This window comes from Gouania willdenowi, chromosome 24 (assembly GCF_900634775.1).
Source record: "Gouania willdenowi chromosome 24, fGouWil2.1, whole genome shotgun sequence".
Lineage (NCBI taxonomy): Eukaryota > Metazoa > Chordata > Actinopteri > Blenniiformes > Gobiesocidae > Gouania > Gouania willdenowi.
Window position 1 is genome coordinate 19,538,560 of NC_041066.1, and position 15,621 is coordinate 19,554,180.

Here is a 15,621-nt window from a genome sequence, read left to right on the forward strand (position 1 = left end):
CATAAATAAACAAACTAACAAAAATGATGAACATTTCCCCAAGCCACATTATAATTTTAACAATGTGGGTCCATAGGCTGGCTGCTGTTACCTCATAAGTTGCCAGGCGGTCAAGGTAGGAGAGCAGTTTCAGTCGGTTCCGACACAGCTCTTTCTGCTCCAGAGTCAATCTACGGCCACAAAATGGACAAAAACAGATAAAAAACATTAACAGCACGACAGGCACATCTGCACAAACATGACCACAAAGCGCTGAAATGACCCACAGTCAAATGAACAACTAACATAAACACACAAATACCCACACACACTGCAGCTTTAAATGAACTGTGTATTGACCCTACTCAGTATACCCACTGGGGACCTATATAATCATGCCGGGACTGGTGACTACAATACCACACAGCGCCCTCTAAAACCTAATCATTTACTGAGAGCAACAAATCAACTCCTTATGACCATGAGAGCCATTCAGTTGTTATGTATAGGGATGCTGCCTGTCAATGAGGTGAGGGATTATGCGTGGAGAATTAAATCAATTTTCAATGTCATTTAATCACAACCATAAATACATCGGAGGACAACAAACACTGGGTGTCTCAGCTCAACAGGCCTTACATTTAATGGTTCTAAAGAGAAGCAGAGGTAAGAAGTCAGATGCAGGATTTTTGACTTTTTTTTTTTCTCCCGCATTTTCAAGTAAAAGATAAGTCCATTTGACCAAGTCAGCCAGTGTCACTATTTTAAAAGATTGGCCTGGATAAACCCAAGTGTGACCATTGAAGAAACAACCTTTTAATCTATAATCCCTCATTACAGAGTGCGCTATCGGGTCTTATCAGGGCTTCTCTAAACACACCAACAGAGATTAGCACTGGCTCAACATACTCTGGTACATCAAAGAAAGGCAGCTAAGTAACAGTGATTGTTTCTTGACTCTCGGAGGAAACAACGAAAACCACAGGTGTGAAAAGAAGACAGTTAAGGGAAGATGGGGGGAAAAGGGGGAAACCTGAGACGCAACCTTAAAGCTAGATAGATCAGATAGTGTAGGCCTCATAGCTCAATAAATCAAAGATCATTTGCACGAAAAAAGACGTAAACGATTGAAATTGATCTCCACTCTAAACACTCGCTTATAGACATTATTTAGACAAGTTTCCCGCATTGCATTGTGGGATGTGGAGTCCTGTAGAAGGATGCCGAGAAGTGTTTTTACTTCATATGTTAAGGAAATCTCCTGACATGTTTCAACTGTCAACTGCCAGTCTTCTTCAGAGGTGTCTGCCGATTGCTTTGATGTGTCCTTGACTTCCGCACAATAATTTCATGTTATTTTTTGTCTTCTTTTTGAATATGTTAAGGTTTCATTTATTCAGACAACTGTTTTTCAAGAAATTTACTTTCATCTCCTGGCATATTTCGACTGTCAACTGCCAGTCTTCTTCAGAGGCGTCTGCTGATCACTTTGACATGTCCAATGCTTTGACACAGTTTTGTCCATGACTTCTTCGTCATGGACTCCTCATCCCACAATGCAATGCACAAAACTCTTCTGACATTGTTGATGTGTGTGTATTTACAGTAGAAATTAAAACAAACTATTGAGCAGCAATTTCAAGCTTTAAAATCTTTTTTGGAGTGAATTATCTTGGATTTATTGATCTATGAGGCCTACACTGTGTCTTTACCAGATAAAAAATAAATAGTCTTCAGCAGCTTTAACTGTCTGCTGAGTATAAAAACCAACGGTTAGTACGGAGGCCCTGACAGGAAATGGTAAAAAAAAAAATACTAATTTGTGGCCACAAAGTAGTAATTTGTTGGAACAAAATAATACCGCGGCTGTTGTAAACAGGAAGTTATGTGTTTTTGCCTGTTGTGAACCCTGTTTTTAATGCATCTCAAACATTTCTACAACCGCCCCATTGGCTGAGTGGTTAATGTAGTGGTTGTTGCTTCATTTTCTTTCTCAATCGCGGAGGATGGAGGTTAAACAGACAGGGTAGGACCCAGACACAGGAACTCAGACAGACACCGAAGGCTTGATACAGGTTTTATTCAAACAATACCTAATATTTAACACCCAAATCAAATCAAACAAGGAACCGGTGCACACAGCAAACACCGCCCACCGTCCTGGTCCCCCAAGGAAAACGAGCGCTCCTCCAGCCACACCAACAGGCCCTCCCTTTTCTATTGCTGATGAACTCAAACATTCATACAACACACGATCACTCTCTGATCTACCGATCACTCACACCCATACGACCCATGAAGAACACACACAGACCAGCAGGGACACATGCACACACACAGGCACTGACAGTCACGCGCACGGAGACAGACGAATGACACCCACATATACAGACTATACACCCTCGCACACAACCAACTGTCACACAAGCACCAACACTACCTAAAGGGGCCGAGACACTGCCAACTACCTGGTGGAGGGTGGCAACCTATCGACCCGTTGAAGCTATTTAAAGTGGGATTTTTTAATGAGACATATTGTACACACGTGTTCATTGTTTCATCAAATTATAGTACAGACTGTAAATTATCAAACACAAACATACAAAAACACGTCATTTCCTGTTTACAACAGCCGCGGTGAGTTTACTTAGCATCGAAAAGTCCGGTGTTGTGCATGTGATGCGTCTGTACACACAGAGCTCTTTGACTGCATGTGCCGTTGCTACAGCAACAAGTCGCTAACCACCAGGAACATAATATTTCGTGGCCACGAATTAGTATTTTTTCTTTTTACCATGTCATGTCTGGGGCTCCGTAAATTTTCAACTATTTGAACAACAACAAAAAAAACGACAAAGTCATAAATACGCTGGGTGGAAATCTGGTGTTTACAACTTGGTTAAACAATGTTTCAACAGCCCATAAAAAATGTATGAAAGGCAATAATTTATTTACTCATCTTCTGAATCAGTAAAAGTTACAAGAGTGTGCTGCCAAGCCCATTGGAAGCAGAGTGGGGTACACCGTGGATAGGACAACAGTCGGCTGATGGCCCCCAAGGGCCAAACAAAGAGATACAGGCAGAATTTGGTACCTTTAGCATTCTCCCATTTAAATGAGTTGAGCTGTAGCTAAAATCGCTCTTTTTATCTCTGCACACAAGGTCTTTGTCCTGTGAAGTTTTAATTGTGATCTGATGTTTCCTCTTGGTCCTGTGAGGTTCTCTGTGCTGTTCTTGTATCGTTGTTCTTTCTTTCTATGTTTCATGTTGGACTGTCACAACCCTGTCTGTAAAACAAACCTTCTGGAATAAATCAAGAAAGCCAACCTTACTATTCACTAACTTTTCTTAGAATAAATAAAAAATAACCTTTGCAGGAGCACTATTGTGGAAAGGGCCATCAACACAGCAGATATGTGGCTAAATGTTCCATTCAGGACCACATCGCATCAAGCATCTAAATTGCCAATTGCACCCCTGACTTCCTCCGAGACGCAGCATAAACAATTTGTGTTGTAGTCCACTGTTTCACATACAAATGCACAACTAGGGTAGACACAAAAAGGGCAACAGAGAGATTATGAATGTGTAAAGTTTATTATGTCCTGAATTATCCTAAGGGAATCTTGTTTAGAAATAGAAATGAGTCCCACGTGCACCCCACCCCCGTCAGCAGACTATCCTTGTTCTTTTTTTTTTTAATATACAGCTACTGTTATTGTGATAAGTGAAGAATTGTATAAATTCTGAGTATGACGTGAACAGGTTTTAATGCAAATAAGCAGATGTAAATTTATATGTATTGTATGTGGGTGTGTATGTTGATATATAACACCATGTACTAGGGATGTAACGATTAATCATAAGGCAGTTAAAAATCGATTCATAGGTATCACGGTTCACATCGATGCTCTGAAAATTGAATCGCAGTACTTTTTTTAAACTTTTATATGTCCTTCTAGTCCAAAAGTGTAGGCGGCGGGCGGAATCTGCTACTACTTTCTTTCTGGCCGCCTTCTGCTCTTAAATATGTTCATAAATTATTCCTTACCTCTTTAGCACAAAAAGAATATCTGTAATATTACGTAAATATCTGTAAAAGTCATGTTTTTCTATTAGCTCTGTCTGCTAGCATAGCATCTCTTCTTCACTGCAAGGATATCTGCATGCCAACAGACCACTAGGTTACCAGCGCCCTCTGCTGGTCCAAACAAATATCTGACGTAAATACAGTGCAGACTGTTTTTTTTTTTAAAGTCCAATTGTTAAGGCACAAAATACATTTTCAGTTGCACTTTTAAAAAGAAAAGGAACTATTATGTAGTTTTGCATTGTTTACTATAGAACCAGAATTTAAATTAATAGGCTTTTTCTTCATTTGTATTATTCCTTTATTTATTTCATTCAAGATTTATTTTTAGTTAAATTGCATTTGTCTTGAATAGTTTATCAAGGGATTCTTTTGACAATGAAAAATAAAAGGAAAATAGTACAGTAATTTCCCCCCCAAAAAATAAAGGAATATTTTTCAGTCACCATTTGTCTAGTCCCATTTTGTAAAATAAATCGTGAGAGAATCGTATCGTGAATCCAGTATCGTGAATCGAGTCATATCGGGAGTTGAGTGAATTGTTACATCCCTACTATGTACACTTTTACTTTTATTTTATTTTATTATATTATTATTGAAACCTAATGGAAAAGAGGGTGATTGAACATAAAGAGAACAACAGGCATCTATTTACTTTATTATTTTATCTGTCAAATCGTGTTGTATGCAACCCTTTGTGAACCTTGTATAATTGTTCAAACAAAAATACAGAAAAATAAAGAATAAAAAAAAAACAGAAAACAAAGAGAAATAACTCAGTGAAATGAAAAGTAAGGACTGTCATCAAACATAAAATATTGAATTCATTGTGATAGAAAAGGTAAACTCTGATTGTATCTTGACAACATTAATTTCACACAACCCTGCAAACACATACATGCACACACAATGGTGCAAATAAGAAAAGACTGACATCTGAAACCAGTCAGATACTGTACCAACATAAACACCTTGTGGGAGGCAGACTGCACACTCATTGTCACATATTGTTACTCCATCACCCGTCACACACAGGAACATACTGCAAAACACAATCGTCAGCTTTTTCCATCGCAAAACACCTTAGCAGCTGTTGACAATTACTCAGAACTGATGAAAAATGCATGATGTCATTATGGTTTCTGAGAAAAAATAGGCTAAATAATGAAAATAGTAAAAACTAACTTTGCAACTGAATGTTAAATGTTAGTTAGTTAGTTAGTTAATTCATTTATTGTCCACAGTGTGGAGATTTATCTTTGGTCTCATATAAAAACAACAAGCAGAACAGCATAACAACAACAACAACAGCAACAACAACACCACTTACACACAGACATCTTCAGGGCAAGAAGCAGGACAGCAGTGGCAGTATACAACACATCAACGGGACATGGTGTTCAGTACCCCAATTGCTTTAGGGATAAAGGAATTTTTAAAAATATTACGATTTGCCCTTGGCACTTTGTAACGTCTACCCGAGGGGAGAAGTTCAAACTCCCTATTGAGTGGATGGGACGGGTCGTTTGCTATTTTGACAGCTTTTTTCCTCAGCACTTCCTTGTACATACAAATATGTGGCAATGATTTTAAAAGATGTTTCTTAAAGAGTTTTTTTTTTTTTTTTTAGAAAATTGAACAGGAAGCAGCTATTTTGTTAATATTGATTCTTTGTTAGATCGGGTGGGGTTCAATAAGTTCAGCAGCAGTGTATGTGATTATTATTGTGTAGCCTATACTTTTGTTTTGTTCTTGCCACTCTATTCGCTTGAAATAAATGAAAATGAAATGAAAGGTTTGTTCCCCAAAAAACAGAAATAAGATGGTTTTCTTGAAATACTTACTGTCTAACAACCAGGAAGATGTTTGTTTAATGCAAAAAAATAAAAAATAAAAATAAAAATATGTACCCAGTGGTACATTAACTCGAGATGTGCTACAAATGCAAGTAAAAAAACAACTAATGAATAAAATCATAGAAAATTACATTTACAACCATTCACTAAATTTCATACAAAAATTAAGGTTTCTTTTTTTTATATCGCCATTTAAATACCCATTTTGCTCTCTTGAGGAATCACACACAAACTGTGAGGTCACAAAGGGAGTAATAGCACACACACACGCACACACACTCTCACAGAGAGAGAGAGAGAACAGCTGTGATCAATAGCAACCTATTTCTGTAATGGCGGGGTAGTTAAAAAGAAATTAAGAGAAATATTATTCGTCTGGAGCCTTAGGAAAAAGCCTCAAGGCAACATGGTTTGAGCCATTAGTCGGAGCACCCGAATGCATACAAGTGCAACGTACAATAAAATTGGAGCTGGGGACACGTGTTTAAGGATGACTGGGACTCAAAGACAAATCAAAATAAACACAAGAGCCGATAAATTAAATTCAAATTAGGTCATTTGGGGAGAATTTCATGTTGTGCCCTGTTTTTAAATGTGACTTCATTATTAATTCCATCCTATGTCCTCTTTCTATCCACCGTCTCATATTTATCTCCACTAAACTAAAGGTTGCAATAAAACTTAGTCGTTATAATAGCCTCAGAGCATGAAAAAGAGCAAAGATGCAAACTGAAGGACAACTACTACAGAAGCTTTATGTTGATCATTTTCAGCGCGTTTGTCAACTAAATGCAGACTGAAATGAGAATTTATTCCTGATGTTCAAAAATGACAGATAAGGCACTTACCTGCCCACAAGCTGCATAAACATGCCATTCAAATGTGCTTACTTACTGTATGTACACATGCACACTGTCTTGTTTTGACAGATAAGTGTGAAATACTTGAAATTTCAAAGCCCAAGAGTGCACCCTGATACATGAGACGGTTAATTTGCCAACATGTTGGTATGAGAGGTGATTAGTGATCACTAAAGGGTTTTTCATTAGTTTTCCCTCCGGCACTCGACAACAAAGGCCTAAATTACCTCAAGCAGATTACCCGCTAATCTCCCCCAATGTTTTTTTTTCTTGTCTCTTCCCCCCCGTACCCTCATTAGACTCCCAGGCTTGATGATCCCCTCCCTCAATCAAATTTGTGGTGTTAAATTTAGCAGCTGCCTTTCCACGCCACTGTGTCTCCCTCTTCATCCACCATTTAAAGCAGGGGTGTCAAACTCATTTTAGTTCAGGGGCCAAATACAGAGCACTTCATATTAAGTGAGCCTTAGTTTTTGGGCATGAAAGTGAGTAATTTTAATCATTATTGTGCTCTACTTTGCACTTCCACATATAAATAAATGATGAAATATGTACGGTACAGATAATATAAAAGCGATAAGTGAATAAATGAATATTTTTTTTATTTTTGTAGCCAATTTATGTGTGATTTAATAACATTTTGTGGAATAATTTGAAGAAAATTCTGGGAATTGTGATTTTTTTTGTAATATTGTAGAGTTTCATTATATTGGTGTATTAATTTGGAGATATCTGTAACTGTATTTTTTTGGGAAATTTAAACAATGATTCATGGTTTCTCTGATTTTTTTTTTTTTTTTGCTTTCTGTGCCCGTCTTGGTCCCAACCCAGGCATGAGATCACCAGAAATTATTAAAAAAAACTCTAATAATAAATCTATTCACGAGTCAGATTTCAGAAAAATGAAAATAGATTTTTGGAATTTTTTAATTATTGTTCTTTTTTTAATTAAAACACAATATTAAACAACTGTATTTCTATACTTTCACTTTGTGAAATATAAATCTAGTTCAATTAAAATGGAGTAAAAAATAAAAAAAATATCTGAGCTCAAAGAAAAAAACTAATTCTAGAAAAAAATTATTGATATCAAAATGGGGTGAAGATCCAAAAATAGCTTGGAAACAACTTCACTAAATATTGTTTATTTCCACTTATTTACAAAGTTAGATTCTTTCAAATGTGTGTCATCACTCGTTCATTCCATCATTATGCTCTATAGTTGTTTTTAAATAGTTTTCTAAGCAAAATGTTGCAGTCGGACAAAAGGGGGTACTTGGAGTCAAAAATAAGAGAAAAGGGGGTACTTGTGAACCACTGTTTTAGAGGGCCTGATTTGGTCCCCAGACCTTGAGTTTGACATGTGTGATCTAAAACAATTTTATTGTTGTACCTTTTCTCTAACAGATTACAACAAAACTTCTATTTTTAGCTTCTACTTTCAGCTGTGAAAAATGATATTTCAATTTATTTTCTATCTAAATCTGCCAACAACAGAACGCAGACAGGTCAGCACCAGGTTCTCCTCTGTGGGATTTTGCCTCCTACGTAACAAATGCTTTTCAACTTGAATTTGGCACAGGATTCTGGTTTCTTAGTGCACCGTCTTCTAAGTTGGAGAAAATAAGTAAAAAAACAGTCAAGTAATTTCCTAGTGGCTGTACATTTTAAACTGTTAAAGCCCATTAAAATAGGTAAAGACTTGGTAATTAAATCTTGCAATCAAGGAAAGACCATCAGCTAAATTACTCTAATTTGCAGCTGCTCAGACTCATATTTAACATCATCTGCTGTTTAATCAACAAAAACTTGTAAGAAATGATAAGTAAAGAGGATTTTTTATTCTGGTCCCATCTTTCACATTTTAAATATCACCCACACCTAGAAATAATGAATTATTAGGTCTGGGAAAAAAATGACTTATAATAGTTTAAGTCAAAGTAGGGGGACCTCTAATGCACCGCCCACAACTTTACCATTTATGTGTGTGTAAATATTAAGGGTGTCCCAATCCAATATTGATATTTGATATCGGTCTGATATCAGCAAAAAATTATTGAATATTGCTGAGGGATATTGAAATTTAGATTTTGAATGAATGAATGAACGAAATTGTGGGTGGTGCCAATAGCTGCAGGGAAAAACAAGTGCAGTTGTAGGTACAATGCCCAGCTTTCTTTTCTTTATTCCATTGTATGACAGTCAACGTTCAGCATTTATTCAGTAACCTGTAACAGTTAAAAACCACTTATACAACCAGTGCTCTTACTCTTAGGCCTTTTTTTGTGCAAAATTCATGGTCACAGCATGCCCACTTTCATGCATGAAAATGTAAGACCACGAGAGCGGCATTCACTTGCTTTCAATATATAATTGGGGAGCTGGAGGCCACTAAATCCAACTCACTGGTCGTTAAAAAAAAAGAAAGGCAGGGCTGACTGAGTTTCCAGTTTGCCAGCACAATTACCTGCTGAAGTCAATCTTGGCCAGCAACTCTTGCCTCTTCCTGCTCTCCCTCTCCTTCTTCATTTCCAGCTCCTCATCATCAGACAGAATGTCTTCATAGGAAAAGTCCTCAAAGTCCACATCGCCTGGCATGATGAACCTGGGGAGGGCGATAAAACCCATAAGTGTGTGTGTGTGTGTGTGTGTGTGTGTGTGTGCGTGTGTGCGTGTGTGTGTGTGTGTGTGTGTGTGTGTGTGTGTGTGTGTGTGTGTGTGTGTGTGTGTGTGTGTGTGTGTACACCTACCTCCCTTCATCCTCCCCGTTTCCTATTGCAATCAGAGCCTCCAGGTCGGTTCCATTCAGGCCGTACTGCAGGAGCTCTTTGGCCGCATCCACATTTTCTGGGACACGTTCAACACACTCGTGCAGCACCCACGAGCGTTTTCGAATCTTGCTCTGGGTGGGATGTAAGGGAATGATGGGTAAGAGTGTGGGTTCAGAAATAAATATTAGATTAAATAAGACAGAATTGGGAGGGGATGGTGTGAAAATGGGCAACAAATTGGTAAAAACGATGCATGAAATAGAGTCAAGGGGTTGTGCTGCACATTAGTGTGTGTGTGTGTGCGTGTGTGTGCTTCTCGTCCTCATCGGCACCAACACACACACACAGTTCTTAGCAGACACATAATATTCTGTAATAAACACCACGACTGATACAATTCTTCATCTTAACAATCTCCTTTTCCCATTTCCTCCCTCCTGTCTCATACCTTTCATTCATCTCTCACCAGATAATCTTGGATTGATGCGATGCTGACGGTACTTTTCCTCCACTGTCTCTGGTACACCAGGTCAGAGTCCAGATTGTATGCATGGGCGAGGGACAACGCTTCACCGTATTCCTCGTTGTCGATCTATGAGGAAAACAAGATATGCTCAGTATTAATAAAAGCATGTAGACTTCACTGCATCTTTTATGCCTTTTATCATAAGACTGTGAAGTACAAAAAGCAAAAATAAAAATATCTAAATATCTAAAGTGTTGCAACTTCTGAAGAAAACACTTAAATTGATTTTACATATGTTAAGGGGAAAAAAACAAAATTATACTACTATAAAAAGAGAGTGAGCATAACAAGCAACATTCTGTTTTACTGGCACAATTTTAAATTTCTCTCATTTTATGACACAATTTCAATATCAACAAGCTCATTTGCAAAGGGCTTTAGCAGAAATCACCAAATTAATTAGAATGCATCTAATGCCTTTTTAAAAAACAAAAACAATGTGTGCCTTTGGTTATGAATGCTTAAACCATTAATATGGTAAGGTTCAACTTTTTTCAGGAAGTTTACTTTGATCTCCTGTTTCGACTGTCAACTGTCAGTCTTCCTCAGAGGAGTCTGCTGATCTCTATCAATTTTCACTCTCTCAGACCATGTGGCGTCAGGGGGCGTGACTAGCCTGACAGAACTGTCAAGTTGGCCACACCCAGAAAGAACTCATGAGGACACATCAAAGCAATCAGCAGATGCCTCTGAGGGAAAATGACAGTTGACAGTCAAAACATGTCAGGATATCAAAGTAAATTTCCTGAAAAAAGTTGTATGACTAAATGAAACCTTAACAAAATGAACTTGGGGGAATTAGGCTTACACTATTACCTGTTTTTAAAATTACAGAGTCACAACCCTTAACGATAATCTTTGTTTTCAACTCTGAAATTTCCTCACCTTCGAGTAACTCTTGTATGAATTCTACTTATCCCCAAGTTTATTTTCTAATTTTTGCTTTTTCCAGATTTAAAATATGCACATCCATGGACTACTGGCATTTGTGTTCAAATTTGTGAGAAACAATACCGAAATATGCATTAAATGTCTTGCAAATCTATTTCCAAATTGTATTGAAAATATCCTTGAATTTTCTTGAAATCTGCTGAAAGATGTTTGATGCCTAAACTTGGCAATTTTCAATGACATTTAAGGTCTTTATTTTACTTCAATTAACTTTAATTGCCTTGAAAGATGAGGTCTCCCATTGAATCCTGCTTGTAATTTGAAACCAGGCTCGAATGAAAAACCGATAAGCCCTAGTGGCTACATGATATAGAGCAGGAGTGTCACACTCGTTTTTGTTCAGGGGACAAATACAGTGCAGTTTGATCTGAAGTGGGCTGCAGATTTTAGGCGGAGGAAAAAAAAAAAGTTATTTCCAATATTAATGTGCCCTAGTTTGCACATCCACGTGTAAAACTAGGGCACGACATGACATACGGTCCCTGAAGGATCTTCACTTCAAAAATCCTTGGGTTTGTGACCAATTGTTGTGCAATTTAGAGAATCTTTTGGGAAATGTGTGTGAGAAATTGCAGGATTTTAGAAAAATTAAGTTTGTTCAACAACTTGACTGCAGTCATGTGGTATAGGCATGGGAAAATTGTGTGCCACTGTAAATATTGTGAAGTTTTATTGAATTTGTGTATTTGGGGGGACAGAAATATCTACAACTCATTTACACAATGATTTATGATTTTTTTACTTCCTCCTGCGGGCTGAATTGGATGCTCTAATGGCCTGGATTTGGCCCCCAGGCCTCGAGTTTGACACGTGATATAAAGAGTTTGAAAGTGAAGTTTAAAAAGTTATTTAACAAGCATCAAGTATTTGTTTCAAACAATGGCAGAACATCAGACAGTAAAAAGCACAGAGAGAATGCTATGAACATGATTGTTAGCATTACTTTTACAAGCAATTGAGCATTTGTGATGTGAAAAAAATAACCACAGCCTTAAAATCATTGCCGTTGCTGTAAATGCTCAAACCTTTTCGCATATATTGTTGTTTAATGATAGTGATAATAGTGGCATGAACCATTAAATGTGTCATTATTATTGTTACTTAACTGCCTGGGAAAAGGTATAAATACTTTCCGACCGTAAAACATAGAGCGTGTCATATGAATGTGTCAGAGAAGGATTTAATTCGACAATAAAAAAGCACCTTTTGTTTATATAGGCCCACAGTTCCTGTGTATAAAAGTACATTTGCGCGCACACACTAGCTGACAGGCCTCTATCTCCTTCAGTGTGTAGGAGTACAAAGCAAAACATTAGCCAGCCTTGCAGTTCCTGGAGGGCAATAAGAACCCCACACAGTTAAACCTCACGTAGGAGGACATCAAAAAACACTTTGCTGTCTCTCTGGAATCGGCTAATAAAACAGTTAGCAGCCCTGCTAGAGTGATACTCAAACTGGACAAGTTTGGTCCAAATAGGAAATGTGTCATCAAGCAATTGAGAAGAATATGTTGACGTCGACACGAAACCCAAAAATGGGAAACTTTAAAATCGCACATGGACAAAAAAAAAAAAATCACTCTCAGGTGGGCCACAGATTTTATGTGGGAAAACAAGTAATTTCAACATTATTGTGCCCTAGTTTACACTTCTACATATACTTAAAATACAAAATATGTAACAAACCAACCATATCCATGCAAAGAGTGATAGATACCAGTCCCAACAGGATCCTCACTTTAAATTTCCTACATTTTGTGACCAATTTCTATTTAATTAAGGGAAATGTGATAATTTGAGGAAAATTGAAGAATTTTGTAAGAATTTTGAGTTTTTCTCAACAGTTTAACATTAAAAATGACTGCAATCAAGTGATATAAGCACCGGAAAAACTGTGAGTCCCTGCAAATATTGTTTAGATTCATTTACACAATGAGTTGTGTTTTCTCTGTCATTTTTACTTTCTCCTGTGGGCCGAATTTAATGCTCCAAAGGGCCGAATTTGGCCCCAGGGCCATGAGTTTGACACATGTGAAGAAGGATATCGACATCTGGACATTTGATCCATGAAACACATTAAATACTGACATTTCGGAGATTTCCGGAGACCAGCCATTGTGCTACTGACAAAACTTCCTGTTAACTTCAAAACAAGAGCCCTATTTACAAAAGCGTTAAAAACTATTGGAAGATTAGACAAGACGCTTTTGTTTTGAAAAGGGAATGTTTGACTTTTAGCTTGAAGCTAGTCCCAGGACAATTTTGCATTCCGCTCACAATGCATCATGAGTATGACTAGTGTGCCCACTGTGCATACTTGTCCTGATATAGTATACATCCAGATATTTCTTGCGTACGCAATCTTTTTTATACTATCTGATGTGAATGCACTATACATTCATTTTGACACCAGACAATATGAGTAGTACGTTAGGATGCGATTTCGAACACCGCCTTAAACTATTCCTAGAAGAAGCAGAAGCAGCTGGGAAAGTGCTGCTGGTACCGAGTGTAACAAAGAGATAATAATGATGCATTACTCTGTAACTCTCAATGGTTCGGATTGATAGTGATGACTAATGGCATCTAATGATGATGACAATGATGAAGAAGGCACGAGATGATAGGTCATAAAAATGACTGATGAATCATGCTGCAACTTGGGACCGTTGAGAGCAGATCCCACTCTCAGTGCATTTTATGATCGAGTATGTTGTATATTTGCTGCAATTTGTAGCATGTGGCTCCATGAGCCAGATTTCTAAATCGGCAATTAGCATTTCAGAGAATCTCCCGCGAGTCTGAAAAATACCCTTAAAGCAGACTGAAAATATTGCTTGGTTTCCATTTTGTCTGAAGTAAACTTTGGAGCTGATCCAAAAAAAAAAAAAAAAAAATAAAGAATGAGCCAAGCATTTCAGTGAACTGGCACAGGACTTATTTAGCCAGAAACCAATTTGTAGATCAGCCTGTTACAATGCATGCGATGACCAAACGAATTCATATGACGCCCTTCTGCGAAATTAAGTGCTGAAAGGAAAGAAAGCGCCGCATGGTAAATGTGATATCCACCACTGAAGAGAACTGACAACTGTTCTTAAAAATGATTAACTGGCATTACACTAAGGCGCATGTGACTCATGTATCAGCTAATGTGATAAAGGATTTTCATAAGGGATTGTATAATTAGAAAAAGACTATCTTTGAAATATTAAACAGGGCATATCCATTTCTTAGCCAAAATACATTTCCAAACCGAGTGTGAGGCAGAAAAATGCTTAGGAATTGTTGCTCTGACTGCAGAGCTGAAAGAACACGGAAACACAAACATAAAGGCACTCCAGCGTGAAAACTGATGATAGCGTTTTACAACATGTACACACAAGCGTAGTTGTGTGCCATCATGAATAAATAAACAAGATGAGATTGTGACTTTTGCACAGGTGTGTTTGTTTACACACCCGCACAGTTGTTAACTGCAACTGGAAATTAAATTCCACACAGCCTGTCACTGATTAGACTTCATTATTCACAAAAATAAAGAATAAAATAAACATTAAAAAGTCTAAAAGGGTCATTAGTTGCAAACAAGCCTGTAGCTAGCATATTAGCATGCTAACATTCAGTTAGCTTTTCGGAGCTAGCTTTAGCATTATTTATTTCACTGAAATGGTGGCAAATTACCCCAATGTGGGACCAATAAAGAATTATCTTAAAATGAGACTTGGTTTACATGATAAATATTTAAAAGTAAGAGTGAGAATTAGCTCCTCTAAAATTAGCTATAAACGTAACAACATGTGTAACCCTGTGCGTAGATTAAGACACTGAAAGAATGAGCTTTTATTTTATATGAATCGTTTTTATGTTGATTCGCAAGGCCAGTGATGCTGTGGGGATTAAACTGGACTCTCTGACAGTGTTGACCGAGAGGAAGAGCCTGTGCAAGGTGAAGGCCATCTTGGTCAATGAGTCCCATCCACTCCATGATGTGCTGGTCAGTCACAGAAGCACCTTCAGCACCAGGCTGATCCAACCACGGTGCTCCACAGAACGCCACAGGAAATCATTCCTGCCTGTGACAATCAAACTTTATAATGCATCACTGTAACCTCACTGCCTGATTGTTGTAAATATCTGAATCATATTTGTATTATTTTTGTAAATATCTGTATATAATTTGTATATTTGTATTATTATTATTATTATCTATCCTACTTTATTTTCTACTACTGTAATGTGTGTGTGTCTGATCCCTCTTTTACTTAATTATACACTTGTTTAATGTTTATTCTTTCTTTCGTCTTTGTTAAACATTTTATTATTTATTTGTGATTTTTTTTTCTGTGGCTGTAACAAAAGAAAGCAATTTCCCCCTGGGAATAATAAAGGAGTTCTGATTATGATTCAAGAAATGATTAAAGTAAAAGTGTCCTTGGTGTCCATAGACAGCTCTCTGGTCTTGTCCATGGTGGAGGACGGAGTCTGACTGTTTGAAGGTGTCTTTTATACAGATAACAAGTTTAAACAGGTGCCATTATTACAGGTAACGAGTGGAGGATAGACATCTTACTACTTCTTCAAGAAG

General features: G+C 37.4%; 1 protein-coding gene across 1 annotated transcript in view; it reads right to left on the bottom strand.

Moving 5' to 3' along the window:
- nbas (NBAS subunit of NRZ tethering complex) overlaps positions 1-15,621 on the bottom strand; it is a 203,810-nt gene that overhangs the window by 149,885 nt on the left and 38,304 nt on the right. The window contains exons 16-19 of the mRNA XM_028439227.1: positions 10,024-10,149; positions 9,537-9,688; positions 9,254-9,391; positions 92-170 (exon numbers count right to left, since the gene is read on the bottom strand). Coding sequence (XP_028295028.1) covers positions 92-170; positions 9,254-9,391; positions 9,537-9,688; positions 10,024-10,149 — 495 coding nt within the window. The remainder of the gene's footprint in view (positions 1-91; positions 171-9,253; positions 9,392-9,536; positions 9,689-10,023; positions 10,150-15,621) is intronic.